Here is a 17,596-nt window from a genome sequence, read left to right as displayed (position 1 = left end):
TGCACTAGAAAAAAGGTAGAGTAACCTCAAAAGATCAGAAAGAAAACAACCATCCAAGTGTATGGACTTCCAATGTTGCATGGCATAGAGTTTCTTTAAAGAATGAAAATGGGCAAGATGGGGCATGATTATTTTTCATGCTGTAGGCTACCTCAATTTTTGTGCTATGGGTTGATTTTTCATTCTGAAAAGAATGAGGCCTGATGACAAGAATTTTGTAACCAAATGCATTAATTTATTCATTCTTGTCCAAAATGAGCATGAATTAAAAAAATGAGGCCCTGAATAGCGAACCAAACATGGCCTTAATTGTCATTTGTCACAGATTTCCCATCCAACAAATGGCTTGGGATGTGTTGTCAGTTCCTACCTCTACTATTGCTTTGGGGTCTGCTTTTAGCATTGGAGGATGTGTGCTTGATGCATTTAGGAGCTCTTTGACTCCTAAAATAGAAGAAGCACTTGTATGTGCTCAAGATTGGATCCAGTCATTGCAACATACCATTAATGTTGAAGAAGATGTAAAAAAGCATGACAAACTTGAAAAAGTTAACAATCTTTTCAATTTAAGTTTCATATCGTTTGTTATTTTTTTCTTAATCATTGTTTAAGGTTTGTAATTTGTAAATGAATGTTTTTCTAATTTTCTTCCTCAATTTTCAAATTTATCAAAGGTTGCAGTTACATCAAAGCTAATAGTGATTGATATGTGATTATCCCTATCTATGCTTGTACTTGATAGGTTTTTAAAATTTGATACTCATATTGCACAATATATTGGATTTGTACTATAATTTTTAAATTTCCTATATCTCTCTTGTAAGATGAACATGGAGAACATGGAGAATATGATCCAAGAACTATTATTGCAGGATTCTTCCTACTCATATTTTTCTTTTTTTTTTTCTTTGGGTTTATGATGTTTGGTTTTTGGCTTTGTATTTGGACCTACTCATGGTTTTGTTGGGTTTATGATGTAAGACTTGTTATTTTTATGCGTTTTAGTTTTAGATGTTAATATAGTTCACTAATATTTTTCTATTCTTTCACTGTTTTCTCCCTTTTGCTCTAGATTGTTTTTACAATATGGTGATACAGTTGACTCATATTCTATTTGCATTGACTACTAGCTATAAACGGTTGCTTAGAGATGATTGTAGGCCAATCTTGACACATGTTTTGGTTATGAAGCATTTTAATAGGCCTTATGGCAAGGTTAGTAGAAAGCAGTTGAAGATGAAAATGATGCAAAAATGCATATCAAATGGTGTCAAGTTTCTTCAGTCAAAGGTCCTTAAAGTTATACATTAGGAGTCTAAGGCCCCATTTGACACATCTTTCCGCGTAGGCTGTCGGGTGTTTAGAAGCCTAACAACCTGTGTTTGGGTCTTTTCCCATTTGGTTGGGAAAAGATCTAATCGCCAAAAGACGTCGCCCCAAAAAGACATGTGAAACCCATTTTGGGCTTTTTTTGAAAAGCTCTAAATGGATCTTTTTGACTTTTTTCATCGTGTCTTCGCACGGAAACACACATGGGAAGACACACCTTAATCAAATGGTCTTTAGGCTACTACGATCTTAATGCAAAAGCTCACATCGTCTTTTGGCTGTTAGGTCTACTAGAAGATCTTTCAAAAAAGACTTGCCAAATGACACCTAAGTCTCTTTTAATTTGTGATGATGGAGCCACCATCCAGGCCACCATAGTCCTTGATTCTATTTGTTTTTCCAGGTGCCTTGTTCAGTTTGATGAGCCCTATAACCCTGGGTGCCAAGTGGCATATGGGATCTTGGTAGAGGTAGAAGAATACCCCTTCGATTTGGATAAGATGGTTTTCATGGATTGGAGAGATTCACACCTAATGTCAATAAGGAACTGAAAGAGAAAAATAACAATATTCCTTATTTTTGTATGCAATGCCCTTCTCATCCAAGCGGATTTTTCTAGAAGAGACGTCCTTAGTTGCTAGACCTAGAGTACCCATGGAAGATATACAACAAAGAATGGTGGTGATTGAAACACTTAGGCTTAGTTTGGAAAGAGAACAAATGCAAATACATATAAAGTAATACAAAATAAAAGGTTTTTCACTCTACATATTTGCATTTGTAATCCTTCCACACCAAGCCTTAGCTATAAAGGTGAAGAGCATTGAAGAAGATGCAAGATATGTTATTCTAATGGGTGATCCCCTTCCTGTGCTCTCTTAGAGGGTTGTGGGAATTGGTGGTACTATGGAGATGGTTCACCCCTCAATTGGGTACATGGTGGCAAGGACACTTGTAGATAGTTAATCAATAGTTCAGTACATTGGTTTTGAGCAAGGGCTTTAATTTTGGGAAATTGATTTATCTGTAGAAGTCTAGAAGTACCTTTGGCCCATGGAGAGGAGGAGATTTAGAGAGTTTTTCGACTTTAGTTGGCATGGATGTTTCACTCAAGCTTGATTTACAAGGCACAAGGAGGTCTTTTATGCATTTTTTTTTATCTAGAACCTCATTATTGGTATGGCTTCTTGTCATTTAAATTGTTAATTTCTTCCTAAACTTATATTCTTTGGACTGTCATTGTTCTCTCATGCCTCTAATACTAGTAGTGATGGAGGTCCAACTCACGACCCACCGAACCAGCCGGTGACAGCTCACAACTAGAGGGGAACATGCATCGGATATTGACATATAGAGAGAACCATGCAGCGGATAATGTCGACAACTCACGTATCCAACATGCATTGGATGATGGTGGCTATCGGACGGTGGACATCAAGTCCAGTTCCTAGTTGTTTTAGTGGTTTTACAAGTTTAAATTTCCTAGTTATTCTACAAGACTACCAGTATGTATTATAAATAATTATGTTCTGAGTTTAATAGAGACATACAAGAATTCCTTCGCCACTTTTTCTCTCTCTACCAAGGCTACGCTTAGTCTTTACGTAAGACTTCACGAACGAAGCTGCTCGATCGTCCGATGCTGGTATAATCCGCCTGATCAAGTGTGTCACGCTGCGTCAGGTGGTATCAGAGCTAGGTGTTCGCCCAGTCAGATGGCCAATCAAGACAGTAGCAGTTACAACCAACCCTGTGATAGAGATCAGGGGTTACAAGCTGTTTGGAGAGCAATTGAAGAGCAGCGTACAACCACTCGTAACATTGAGCAACAGTTGGCAGAGATCGTTGGACAACTACGAACTTTGTTATGAGAGGATGTTCCAAGGAATAGGGATAACGCATTGCATCAAGCCGGAGGAGACGACCGCGGTAGAACAACCATCGATCCTATACCCAGGAACCCTATTCTTGATGGCGATAGTGACAACGAGCTAGAATTCAGTGTTACTCCAATTATTCCTGGTGATGGCAGAACCGGTAGGGATTGGCGAAATCCCGACAATTTTAATCACCGTTGGAATGATGATGAATTTAAACTCAAGGTGGATAGTCCTACTTTTAGTGGAGATCTGGATATAGAGGGCCTTCTAGATTGGATCACCGAGGTTGACCGTTTCTTCGATTACATGGAGATCCCGGAAGAAAGAAGGGTGAAATTAGTAGCTTTTCGATTGAAGGGAGGAGCATCTGTCTGGTGGGAACGAATGAGGGAGACTCGGATCAGAGAAGGAAGAGGTCTAGTTCGAACATGGAGGCGTATAAAGCAATTAATACGAGGTAGGTTTTTACCTCCTGATTATGAGTAGTATATGTTTGAGTCATATCAACGGTGTGCACAAGGAACAAGAAGCGTGAGCGAGTACACCTCAGAATTTCTAAGATTGGCTGAACGGAACCAGTTATCAGAAAGTGACAATCAACAGGCAGCCCATTATTTGAGTGGTTTGAAACCTGCTATCCGAGACAAGATTGGTGTCTAGATGGTTCTGAGCATGCAGAAAGCAAGGAACTTAACTCTAAAGGCTAAGTTAATGTTCCAGTAGAGGACCCGAGTCGATAACTATTGATGGTATAGTGGGAGCGACAACAGGCTGGCAACAGTCGACAAGGGCAAGCCAACCCAAGGAGCGCAACCCTCTCACCCGCTGAGTGTAGCTAGCGCCAATAAGACCGCCACGGTAGGAAACACTTGAGGTAATACTTCAAATCTTCCTAAATCCGTTAATCCCTATGCAAAACCTGCACCTTTTAAGTTTTTCAAGTGCAATGAAGTTGGGCATAGTTCTAGTGATTGTCCCAGAAGAAAGGTAGTTAACATGGTAGAGAGGGATGAGGAAGAATTTGGTGACGACGAAGTATACTGTGGACCCAATGGAGAAGACGAAGAAGGTACCTATGATCATGAAGAGTACATGTGTGTTGTGAGGAAGCTAATGCTATCTCAAAAAAGCAAAGATACCACACAACGACACTGGCTGTTTCGCACTAGGTGTACAATACATGATCAGTTATTTGAATTAATTATTGATAGCATCAGTCAGGAAAATATTATTGGCAGGGATGTGGTACGCAAACTGCAACTAATTCTTAAGAAACACCCGAACCCTTACACGATTGATTGGATCAAGGAAGTTGGGGGCGTACTCGTGGAGGAACACTGTAAGGTTCCATTCTCTATTGGTAAGTATACTGATGAGGTTTATTGTGTTATTGTGGATATGGATGCTTGCCATAATTTGCTTGGTAGGCCTTGGCAGTTTGATGCAGATGCCAAACACCTGGGTAGAAAGAACACATACCAGCTCGAGAAAGAGGGTGTACACTATACACTATTACCCATGGTAGAAAAGAACCCAACCAAGGCTTCAAAGGCAGAAGAGAGGAATTTTTTTACCATAACACACCGCCACTCTGAATTTGTAATTGAATGTAAGGATACCCGCGAGGTCCATTTATTGGTGATAAAGGGGGAAAGTGTGAGTGAATCACTCACTAGAGGAGAACAAAATTCCAGTGGAAATGCAGGGACTATTCGACGAATTTCATGACGTAGTTCCTAACGAGTTACCTAATGAGCTCCCACCCATGCGAGACATCCAACACCACATTGATTTTGTTCCTGGTGCTAGCCTACCTAATATGCCACACTATAGAATGAATCCTAAAGAAAACAAGATTTTACGGGAGAAGGTAGAAGAACTGTTGAGAAAGGGGCACATCCAAGTCCGCATGAGTCTATGCGCAGTACCGGCATTATTAACACCGAAGAAATATGGGAGTTGGAGGATGTGTATCGACAGCAGAGCAATCAACAAAATCACATGCTTGATGAACTTGATGGGGCTGTGGTCTTTTCCAAGATCGATCTCAGGAGTGGTTATCATCAGATCAGAATCCGTCCCGGAGATGAATTGAAGACAACTTTCAAGACCAGAGATGGATTGTTCGAATGGTTAGTCATGCCTTTTGGACTAACTAATGCACCCAACAACTTCATGAGACTAATGAATCAGGTACTACGCCATTTCATTGATAAATTTGTTGTGGTATATTTTGAGGATATCTTGATTTACAACAAATCTGTCGATGAGCCCATAAGACATATCCGAGAGGTATTGAGTGCATTAAGGGAGAACAAACTATATACTAATCTAAAGAAATATACTTTTATGAGCGATAGTTTGTTGTTCTTGGGTTTCATAATAAGGATGGAATTAAGGTGGATGAGGGGAAAGTGCGAGACATTAGGGAGTGGCCAACCCCAATGAACATCACAAACGTAAAGCGTTTTCATGGGTTAGCAACTTTGTATAGGCGGTTTATCAAACACTTTAGTAGTATTGTAGCTCCTATCACTGAGTGTTTGAAAAATGGTAAGTTTCAATGGGGAGAGGAACAAGAACAAAGTTTTGCTCTAATAAAAGAGAAGTTATGCACTGCTCCTGTATTAACACTGCCAAGCTTCGACAAATTATTTGAGGTTGAGTGTGATGCTAGTGGAGTAGGCATAGGGTTGTGTTATCACAAGAAAAGAGACCAGTTGCCTTCTTTAGTGAAAAGCTATGCGAAGCCAGGAAGAAATGGTCCACTTATGATAAAGAATTTTATGCTGTTGTAAAAGCATTAAAGACATGGGAACACTATTTGATTGCTAAAGAATTTGTCCTCTACACTGACCATCAAGCTCTTAAGTATTTAAGTAAGCAAAAATAGTTGAGGAGTGGTCTGCATGCAAGGTGGTTTGTTTTTATTGATAAGTTTCCATTCAGAGATGTGATCACTATCGTGAGTAGGTGCTACATATGTCAGACGGCTAAGGGACAGATCCAGAATACCAGCATTTACATGCCATTACCTGTTCCTACTGCGATTTGGGAAGACTTGTCTATGGATTTCGTGCTAGGCTTACCGAAGACTCCAAGAAACATGGACTCCGTCTTTGTGGTTGTTGACTGGTTTTCCAAGATGGCACATTTCCTCCCATGCAAGAAGACCGTGGATGCAACAACGACAACCAAACTATCCTTCAGGGAGATTGTCTGTTTACATGGGGTGCCTAAGACCATCATGTCGGATCGAGATACGAGGTTCTTAAGTCACTTTTGGATGACCTTGTGGAAGCTATTTGACTCATCATTGAATTTCAGTAGTACAACTCATCCGCAGACTGATGGACAGACAAAAGTGGTAAATCGAACTCTGGGTAACCTGATCCAGAGCATTTGCAGAGAAAGGCGAGCAGTGGAACTTTGCCATAGCGCAAGCAGAGTTTGCCTACAAAACGCAGTTCATCCCCATTTTCTATTATGTATATGAAAGTACCTAACCATGTGTTGGACTTGGTAAAGCTACCCAGGGTACCAGGCCTTAGTACTTCAGCAGAGCAGTTAGCCGGACAGATCTAGTCAATATAGGACTCGGTGATGAAGTTATGGTATTCTTAAGGAAGGAACGCATACCTGTTGGGAAACATAGCAAGCTACAACCTCGGAAGTACGACCCATACAAGATCATTAAGAAGATCAATGACAATGCTTACGTAGTGGGCTTGCCAGATCACATGGGTATTTCCAAAGCATTTAATGTCGCTAATCTTCATCGTTATTTACCGGAACCTACACTTGCATATCCCGACCATGATGGAGGTTCAGCTCACGACCCACTGAACCAGCCAGCGACAACTCACAACTAGAGGGGAACATGCATAAGATAATGAAATATAGAGAGAACCATGCAACGGATAATGTCGACAGCTCACGTATCCAACATGCATTGGATGATGGTGGCTATTGGACGGTGGACATCAAGTCCAGTTCCTAGTTGTTTTAGTTGTTTTACAAGTTTAAATTTCCTAGTTATTCTACAAGACTACCAATATGTATTATAAATAATTCTGTTCTGAGTTTAATAGAGACATACAAGAATTCCTTCGCCACTTTTTCTCTCTCTACCAAGGCTATGCTTAGTCTTTATGTAAGGCTTCACGAATGACTCCACTCAGTCATCTGGTGCTGGTATAATCCGCCCGATCAAGTGTGTCACGCTGCGTCAAGTAGAATAGCCATTATGGCAATGGGCACTCTTCCTCTAGTAAGCATGATTAGCAACTAATTAGTACATTATAGAGATTAAGATGATGGATATTCATTTGGTGTATGTTAAATGCAGCATTGTATTTGTATCTAAAATGGTTATAAGTTTGTTGTCACAAATAGATGCCACTACAACTATCTCAAGTTAGTCTGTAATGCAATTTTCTTACTGATGAACAACAGAAATGACATCATTCCTTAATTGAGTTGAATTAGTAATCAATGTAGTTTCTGCATGAGTCTAAGATTCTTTTACTCTATATTCCACTATCCTTACATCTCCAGATTAAACTATAATACTCAGTTGTGGTTTCGTTAAGTTGTTTTTTGATTTTCCAAATAATAATAATTTTGGCTTTTTAATCATTTTATCTTTCTTGAAATTTATATTTATTCTTCAATACAGAGAACAATTTTCATGGTACACATATCTACAGGTATAGTTATAAAATACACTTAATAGTTAGTTTGTGTAAGGTACAAACCACAAAGTGGGACTGTTGTAACTTTGTATTTGAGATTTAACATGAGATCAAAGTAGCTAGGGCATAGCTTAATAGTGTTCTAGACAAGTTGGTAGGTCTTTAATGCTGAAATTCGGTTCGGTTTGTTCAGTTTTGGCAAAGTCCGATTTCAGTTCAATTTCAAAAAAGATATATTGGTTTTTAAAAATTCGATTTATTTGATTTGATTTTTAATTAAATAAACAGAATGCTCACCCCTATTTACATCTATTTCTTCATTCGGTACCATTTGTGATTCCCAACCCAATTCAGTCGAGGTGCTCACATTTGATGCTCATCTTGAATTTCTGTTTAGGATGTTAAGTGAGATAGAAATGAAGGAAGCGTTTGGCCACCACCTGAAATGGTTAGATCACCCACCTTGCTTGATAATCTATCTACAAATTAGTTGTTTGATCCATCCGCTTACCCCTCCTCAAAAGGGAATGATGTCTGGAGAAAGGAATATACATCGACTGTACCACCGTTCATTTAAATCATCCATTAAGTGCTGGATCTGAAACTAGCATTTTACATTGAATAAAATGACTTGCTGAATCAAGATCTTTACCTCCTAAACCCACTCAAGAGAAATGGGAGTTGTTCCACAGATAGTTTTGCACATGGTTTTCAAAATCGGACCTGATCAGAAAAACCGAGAGCCGGCCAGGTGACCAGTTTTGTTTTACCCCAGAACCATTATTTTCTCCAAAACTATTGATTTGGTCAGCAAACTGCTGACTCGAGCAGTCGAATCGTTTGAATGGTTCAACGGTTTGGCTGCTTTTTAATTTTTAATTTTTTAAACTTTTTAATGTTTTTGTTAAAATTGGCCATTTATTCAGTTCGAGTGATTGGACTGTTCGAACCAGGAACCGGACCCCTGACTGGTTCGTTATCCGGGTCAATTTTAATAACCTTGATTCTGCATGCTATTTTGACCTTGACAAATAGATATTATAATATTCAGTTACTTACTCATAGAAGCATATGAACATGGAGTTAGCTAGAGTTGAGATGGCATCCTAAAAAAATCTAGTTCTTGGGTGGGAGATGATCCCTCCTATTCATCTGTTCGGAGGTCTTTGCAGCAATAGAAAAGGGAGATGATATCATCTAGTTTTTGGGTTGCAAATGGTTTCATGCATTGGACAAATCCATCTGTTGGTAAGCTTTGCCAACAAAGAAAAGTTTGCCATGAGGAAAAGACCAACAAGGTGCAATTAAAATGTTTCATTTTGAAAATTTAAAGAAGAATGATACATAAAATATAGTCTTTTTCAAATTTTTGCTAATAGACAATAATGACAGGGAAAGATTTAGTTGATTGTCAGAAAACTTGGGGGCACTTTAAGGAAATTTCTAAAAGTAAGGGTGAATAAGCCAATTTCCAAAACGTAGAGGTACTTTAAGATATTTGTCAAAAAAAAAAGGTTGAAAAGGGAAATTTGTAGGGCTCATTGAATTTGGACAAGGACATATCTAAACTAGTTCTGGTAAACTTTTGAGAGATTTGAAATCAATTCAATATATGATGGATATGTAAAACATAGATTTTGAATTCAATTCATTTATATATTTGAATATTCAATTAGATTTGAATTCAGGTTTGGATTGGCCATATATATTTTCCCCAGCTATGGCAGAAATAGGGAAGATCTTGTAGGAAAACCCTCTAGAATGGTTTTGCTAGTCCTCAAGTTTTCCTAAGGCTGAATTTGTTTTGAAAGAAAAGGTATGGAAAGGAAGGGAAATGTAGGAAAACCTTTTTTTTTTCAAACCAAATACATACAACTTAAAAGTAAAAACCAAGTAATCTTACACTTGACTGATTAGTTGGGAGCTTAAAGGAGTCTCCAATGAGATGGGATTTCCCAGATTGTGTGGTTGCTGGATTCCGTGCTCTTAAGGCTGCGTTTGGAAACTGATCGTGCATGATCTGGAAGCTCCTAGTTGGAAGATGAGCTGAAAGCTGGTTGCACAGTGAGCTGGTTCAAACTACAAGAAAATATATCAGAGAACTTGGGGTGGCTAACCCGGCGAGGTCGCTCCGATGCTTAAGTTAGTACTGGGTTGTACGAGCTAAAAGTTTGTATGCTAGTAAGCTAGTGAGCAAATAATCACACACACCTTCTCCTCTGGGTCTATGGGGTTGGTGCTTTTATATAGGCATTATTCGGTGTGGGCCTCACGCACTGCATCCGAGATTTCCGGGAGGTCATGCCTAACTGGTCCGAAACCCTCAGAGGTAACCACCATGCAAGTTGATCACCCTCTGAAACGTTCGGTACATGGGTCAACTTCTGAGAAACGTGGGAGTGTCGGGATATGCATGTCGAATTTGTCAGCGAGCACGTCTCGTAGGTTGCCACTTGGACCTCAAACAGGCCAGCATGCCCTCAAGGGAGGTTGCTCCTCACGTCGAGGTCACTTTGGCTAGTGACGAGGTGCTATAGTTCGGCCTTGGACGAGGTGCTTCTAGCTGACCTGAGTTGTGGTCGAGGTTGCCATGTTGGCGGTGAAGGCGGGTTGCCAAGTCGGGGCAAAGAGAAACTGTGATCTAGGACTCCAAGTTACTGCTTAGGTGGTGTCTATGTGTCATTCAACTGTTCCAAGAAGCCGTGTCACAATATCATTGGAGGCCAAATCCACCCTCAATAATTGCCCCCCCTCCCGAGCTGAGGGCAGTTCGACAAAGGGAGTAGATTGTTCCTTTGGCCCGGAATGACTGTTTGACGAGCTCATAGTTGTTGGCATCAATCGATTTTGCTCCTCAAGTCGGAAGAGTCCAAGTGCTTGCGGCCTTACGTAGGACCTCGCAGTCTTGATTATTAGGGCACGAGAGTGAATTCATCTGCTCGATGAGAGGTGGAGTAGGTACCCAAGGACATCTACCTTATTAGGGATGTGACCATCAAGGGATTTTGCAATCCGGCTAAGTACCTCAAGAGCGAAGATCATCATGTTGTCCTTAAGAAGGGGTTTTGTGTGACTGCTTTATCAGGTCGCTCCACCTAGGTAGACTTCGATGTAGTGCCCTTCGAGCTGGTGCTCAAAAAAGTAGCTAGCAAATTTGATGTGGAGCCTGAAATCGAGGTGGAGGCCTACTATGAAGAGATCAGCCAAGTTTGAATCTGTCATGGTGCTGAAAGCAAACTAGTTTTTCCTTTGTTCTCTTTCTCGTGCTGAATGTGAACTGCTTTTTATTTCTCCCATGCCAAAGAGACAATTGGGTTGCCCATGTCGAGGAGGTGACTGGGTCTTATTTGTGTTTAGCACCGATGTCACTTTTCACTTGGTGTTGTAGCCCTTGGGCTTTGGGAGTGACTCGCGGTTCACTCTCCTTATCCTTGATCTTGCTCATGCCAAAGAGGCGACAAGGTCTTATGTGGTGCCGAGGCCTTTTATCAACTCAACACCTTAGCCCTTAGGCTCTAGGAGCAACTCATAGTCCACTCTCCTCATCATTATTTAGCCGATGTGCGGCCTGACCTGTTCGCTTAAGCGGGTGGCCATTTTGTTGTATCCTTAGATGTGGCTACTTGTTCATCGTCACTTGAGATTGGCTTCCTCAGGAAGGTGCTTGCAAGATCCTAGCGTACTACTCCTAGAATCACTGACCGTCTACTCCTATTGGAGTCATGTGAGGCTCACCCTGAGGGATCAGCTTTGTTGTCTACATGTTGCCTACTCTTATGGGAACCATAAGGGGCTTGATCTATGAGAGTGGTTCCACTTTCAGCTCGCTTCCAACTCTCAAGGGGCCATAAAAGCTCAATCTATAGTGAGGCTTCGTAGTTCGGGTCAGATTGTTGAGGCTCACCCGGGCTGCTTATTCATTTCTATTATGTTTGTAGGTTTTGTCATTACTTTTGACGTTAGATGATAAGTTGATGTCGCGGTTGCATTGCATCAGCCCTTAGAGATGCCAGTCATAAACTCCTACAAGAAGCCACAGGGAGCTTGACCTGCGGGGGCAGCTTGACTAGCTATAGGTCGCCAACTCACGCAAGAGCCTTGAAAGGCTCGATCAGCAAGGGCATCTACATAGTCCATAGGCCCCTAACTCCTGCAAGAGTTGCGAAGGGTTCAACCTGTAGGGGAGACCTCGCGAAAAAGGCTAACGAGGCTCGTCCGAGCTGAAATGAGGTTGGCACAGTTGTTTAATCGGTTGGCCATCAAATCCTGCGAGAACCATGAATGGCTCGACCTATAGGGGGGGCTTACTCCAAGGTGCTTGTCGCCAGATTGCTGGTTATTGAGGTCATTTTGCTGTTGATTGCTCTATGGTGGCACGAATGCACCAAACTTCTCCCATGCTTGCATCTGATTGTCATGGGGGGGGTGTTCTCAAGGCTCATCATAGATGTTCTTGTCCCCCAGTAATTGGTTCTTCGTTTTTTATGTTAGTGCTGCTTAGAAAAACCATTGATTTAACAAAAAATGAAAATTAGAGAGTGAGAACTTAGATTTCTCGAAGATGAGGATTTATCCTTTTAGAATGTGAGAACTTAGCTTCTTTTAGTGTTTCCCACAGACAATGCCAATTGATCGTGTGCGATCTGGAAGCTCCTAGCTGGAAGATGATCTGGAAGCTAGTTTTGTAGTGAGTTGGTTCGAACTGCAAGAAAACAGATCAGAGAACCTGAGGTGGGTAACCCAACGAGGTTGCTCCGATGCTTAAGTCAGTACTGGGTTGTGCGAGCTAAAAGTTTGTATGCTAGTAAGCTAGTGAGCAAATAATCGCGCACACCTTCTCCTCTAGGTCTTTGGGGTTAGTGCTTTTATATAGGCATTGTTCAGTGTGGGCCTCACGCACCGCATCCGAGATTTCCAGGAGGTCATGCCTAACCGATCCGAAATCCTCGGAGGTAACCACCATGCAGGTTGACCACCCTCTGAAACATTTGGTACGTAGGCCAACTTCCGAGAAACGTAGGAGTGTCGGGATATGCATGCCGAATTTGTTGGAGAGCATGTCTCGCAGGTTGCCACCTGGACCTCAGTCGGGCTGGCACACCCTGGAAGGAGGTCACTCCTCGTGTCGATGTCACTTTAGCCAGTGACGAGGTGCTACAGGTTGGCCCTAGATGAGGTTCTTCTAGCTGACCTGAGTTGTGGTCGAGGTCACCAGGTTGACGGTGAAGGTAGGTCGCCAGGTCGGGGCGAAGAGAAACCGCGATCTGGGACTCCAATTCATTGCTTAGGTGGTGCTTATGTGTCATCCAACTGTTCCAAGAAGCCATGTGTCATGATGTCATTGGAGGGCCAAAGCCGCCCTCATTAGAAATGATGCAAATGGAGTGTAAATCCTGGTTCAGGATAAATTTGCACTTTGGTTCACTTTTGCCTGTGTTTGGCAACATTACATTTATGCATTGACAAATAACAGATCAATGCATATTTAAATTGATAATAATATGTAAAAGTACATCAATAAAAAAGAAATAAATTTGCATTCAAGTGGGCTTTTGAAAAAAAAATATGCTTTATTGGAATTCGTATTTGCATCCATTATAACTAAAAAAGATAAATTTATTGATGCAAAATTAACCCAATTTTACAATTTATATAAATCGTTTTACACTCTACATATTTACATTCTCAGTTATTTATATCGTTTCCAAATGCAAGCTAAGATATTTGTATGATTTTTGCTTTCAGAATATTAACATCATCTCCTTGCTCTATTCATTATTAAAATTTCAACCCGCATCTTTGCCGCATACACAAAGTAAGCCCACTTTTATAAGTTTGTTTAAAGGCCTTTTTCTCCAACTATATTTCAGTGTACTTCAGATTTATTTGAAATTGTTCATATTCATAACCATGCTAACTGTTCCGTTGACACAAAACTCGGGTTGGCCCAAGTTAACAACATTTTACACTGCTCCGGACTTGTGTTTTGGGTTGGGACCATTTAAAATTTGGCAAAAGTCCAACCTCAGCCCATCCAATCCAAGTTGAGGTCCGAACAAATAGAAAACTTGTTTATCTAATTCAAGCCACCATGCCAGTTCATTTCCACCAAACAAGTAGCGATATTGCAAATTAGATCAATTCAACTACTACTACAAAAAATGAAAAGAAATCTATATGTTCATAACTCTTCTTATTCTTCTCATCTTTATGTATATTTTTTTTCTCTATGGATGACCTAATGGGCTTTCCTGTTATTGAAGATAGTTTGGATTTTAAGTCCAGATCCAGTCAGCATTGACGAGGACAGTTATAGTAATGAATGTCTTGAGGGTTATAATTCTAATTCTTATTTGCATTTGGGTGATCTTAGAAAGAGATTCTTCTTTTGAATACGTCAGCTTTTGGCTTTTCCGTAGGGTGAATCTGTGGACTCTAGAGCCTCGGTGGCTCTGTTTGTTTGCAGTGCAAATTTAGACTGAAGCAAATTTGCACCTAGTTTCGGATTTTATATCTGGTTGTTATGTAACTATGAACTACACTTTTATCTGATACAAAATTTGTATTTATCTCATTTGTACTCACTGACAGTACAAATTTTGCATAATTTGTATCACCTTTACATCAATTCCCTCTCATATAAAGTGGGAATCATATCATCTTCCTTTTTGTCTCACTCCCAAACAAGCAACTCTCCTCTTACCTCTATTTCATATAAGGTGATAATCACATCAATTTACTTCTCATTACAAATAAATAAAACAAAGTCAAATATGAAGCAAAAAGTAAATTATACCACATTCTACAGGCAATGAAACTAACACTTAAAATCAAAGCCCCTGCGTTTGGTTGCACTATGCAAAACCATGGTGGTACAAATATTTTGGGTGCAAATTCTGATTTATTTTAATTTGTTCAAATTTCGACTTCTTTTGTTTAATTACAGTAATATAAATGAAATAAAACAAAACCTGAAGAAGAATAAATTAAACCAGAATTTGTATTATTCTCATGCATTTATATTAGTGCAAATAAAATTGTAATATTACAACCAAACTCAGAAAATAACCAACAAAATAGTAAGTTTTGATTTTATTTTCTCTGTTCTTTGTGAAATATTTTACCTTCGTACGTAGGTAAACCCAGAGATGAAGTGATGATGGCGATTTAAGAACCCTTTCCCCATTTCTTTGCCATTTTTTTTTTTTTAATATACATGCTGTGTGTGTTTGCCGATGTAAACCTTTGTGCTGTGACTGTGATGTATACAGAGCTCAGACGGATATTAGCTCAGGGATATCAGTCAGAGTTTTCTTACAAGTTATCACGTTATTGTGACTTGTGAGGACCTTGGAGTATGCTTTCATTGATCACCAACGACGAGTCTTCAACTGAGTTCAGACAATAACGAAAAACAAAGTAATGTTTTATTGGTGGATATAAGTGAAATCTCAAAATAATAACCATTTGAGATTTAATTACATCAATAAATGACATCATGTGTCATATTGAAATCATTACAGATATCACTCATGGACACAATATCAAATACTCCATTCCCTACTGCAGGGATCTGATGATTGATCTCCTGTTCCAGTTGTATTGGGAACTTCTGATTGTAGGTGGCGGTACCATTACTTAAACCACTACGGAATTCATTTCCAAATTGTCCGTCATCTCGTAACAAGTTATGTCTGAACGCATAGTCCGGGTTCGAATTGTCGGAGATCATACTTGAAATCGCCATCGTCCCACCGGAATTTACAAAGTTCCGGTTATTGATGTGATCCGATGACAGCCATTCAGCGAACAAAAGCCTCGGGAGGGAACTCTGGAGTACTACCTTGTCATCGGAAGCATGTGGAAGCGGAACAGATCGGTCTGCATCAACAGCGGAATCTTCCATCTGTTGGAAAGTTTGGAAGCTCGAAACTTGCTGTGTGTTGGGATTTATTGTCTGCATAGAATATTCTTCGGTTTTTGGAGCTGAGTTGAGCAACTGGGAATTGATTTGAGCTAATTCCAAAGCTTCGACCTTCATGACTTTCTTCTTCAGGTACGAATTCCAGTAGTTCTTTATCTCATTATCAGTCCTCCCGGGCAAATGCTGTGCAATCTGTGACCACCTGATCAATGTTCGATTTACTCCATTATTAGCGTCTAACGATGTGATTTGAGGGGAAAAACATGGAAAAAGAAAAAGAAAAAGCTCTGTTCGATCATATTGGCTTACTTGTTTCCCAACAGGCGATGGAGGGACAAAATCGTCTCCTCCTCTTGGATGGTGAAGACGCCGTGCTTCAGGCCAGGCCTCAAGTAATTAATCCACCGTAGTCTGCAACTCTTCCCGTTTCGTTGCAAGCCTAATAATGTGACAAAAACGGCATAAGCGTTAAACATGAGGGTATTTTAGTCATCCTATAAATCACCACAGATATTGGGGACCGATTAGAGAATAGAGAGTGCATGCAATGAACCACTTGTTGATGATTATTATTAAATATAAACTTTGTCACCATTACGCCTTGAGTTCCAAAGCGTGCTTTTATTCCCACAAACTGACCAAAATGCCCATGTCGGTAATCATTTTCTACAAGTATCCCTCTCTCTATCTGACGTGCTCATCAGGAACCTGAACTCCGGGAGGAAAGTAGGAGCAGGGAAACCCCAGCTGCTACCACAGCAATCTTTTGTTGGGGCTGTATGTGTCAAACTATTAAGCGAAGTTCTGTACGTCTTTTCCGTCGTCTCGGGCATTAGAGAACCAATGCACTGATGCATGCAACGTAGGTGCTCGATGAAATGCAAATCGGTGCAATTGTGCTTGTGCAAGCTAAGAGTGATTTACTAACTTACCGGCCTTGATGGGGACGGTGCTCCAGCAGCCATGGCCGTGTTGGAGGACGTAATTCCTGAGCCTCTGGTCTTCCTCCGGCGACCACAACCCTTTCCGGTGCTTCGGCTTCGGCTTATCGCAAGACTTGCACCCCATTGATCACCGCCTTCTCTAGGTATAACTAATTAACTTATTCTCTGCAGCACTGAAACGAATTGGGACTCGGAAGAGATAGATGAACTGATGAGGCCCCTCTTTCTGAATTCCGATATATAAGATTTTTCTGAAGGAATGAAGAAAGTTTGAAATTTGAAAGGTGAGATTCCCAACTGAAAAAACAAAGGGGATTAGTTGTACTTGTTGCTTCTATTTTATTAATTGCGTTTTTTTATTATGAACTCAGCATATATAAAAATGAACGACTAATCATATAGGAATCAATAAATTATAAAATGAAACACGAAGAAACCACGCCAGTCGCCAGACCAGTATAACCCCTGTTGAGTTTGGGAAGCAGACATCAATCAAATCTTAGCCCAATACTATGCTTCTTTAATTTCCTTGTTCTTTGACTTAACAAGCTAGGGTCTTTCTTAATAATAGTTTAATTTCATATTGGAGTGTTATGTCAGTTAAATTAGCTTCTTTGCCGTAGGTATATACATACCGACATATGTCTACTATTTCTCCAAGTTCCAACCTTTTTTTTTTAATAAAACAAATATTTTTCTCTGGGTTTTCATGGGCTAAATATCTTATGCTCCGTTTGGTTTGTGGGATGGAGATGAGAAAAAAAGGAATATTTTGAAAATATTCTTTTTTTTCTTATTTGTTTTGAGGGAAAGAAAGGGATAGGA

The 17,596-nt window shown here is 40.2% G+C and overlaps 1 protein-coding gene and 1 pseudogene across 1 annotated transcript; one reads left to right on the top strand and one right to left on the bottom strand.

Moving 5' to 3' along the window:
- The first annotated feature begins 341 nt into the window (after positions 1–341).
- Positions 342–2,652, top strand: LOC148848597 (lycopene beta cyclase, chloroplastic/chromoplastic-like; annotated as a pseudogene).
- Positions 2,653–15,308: 12,656 nt separating this feature from the next.
- On the bottom strand, positions 15,309–17,090 carry LOC148848596 (transcription factor LAF1-like). The gene is made up of 3 exons (XM_088952429.1): positions 16,760–17,090; positions 16,137–16,266; positions 15,309–16,029 (listed from the first exon to the last, which is right to left on the bottom strand). Exons 1-3 carry the CDS (start codon positions 16,893–16,895, stop codon positions 15,387–15,389), a joined length of 909 nt encoding a protein of 302 aa, XP_088808555.1. The 5' UTR covers positions 16,896–17,090; the 3' UTR covers positions 15,309–15,386.
- Positions 17,091–17,596: the final 506 nt, after the last annotated feature.

Source organism: Nelumbo lutea, chromosome 6 (genome assembly GCF_056320005.1).
Source record: "Nelumbo lutea isolate HS-2025 chromosome 6, American lotus-T2T, whole genome shotgun sequence".
In the NCBI taxonomy this organism is placed as follows: Eukaryota; Viridiplantae; Streptophyta; class Magnoliopsida; order Proteales; family Nelumbonaceae; genus Nelumbo; species Nelumbo lutea.
The sequence above is the reverse complement of the archived record's forward strand: the minus strand, read 5'-3'. Positions and strand labels throughout refer to the sequence as shown.

What these genes read in the sequence shown, in the direction of transcription:
- LOC148848596 (XM_088952429.1), bottom strand. Translation starts at nt 16,895, where the DNA reads ATGGGGTGCAAGTCTTGCGATAAGCCGAAGCCGAAGCACCGGAAAGGG. An exon ending in CACCGTCCCCATCAAGGCCG is followed by an intron (nt 16,267 to 16,759) that starts GTAAGTTAGTAA and finishes TCACATTATTAG; the next exon opens with GCTTGCAACGAAACGGGAAG. An exon ending in CATCGCCTGTTGGGAAACAA is followed by an intron (nt 16,030 to 16,136) that starts GTAAGCCAATAT and finishes AACATTGATCAG; the next exon opens with GTGGTCACAGATTGCACAGC.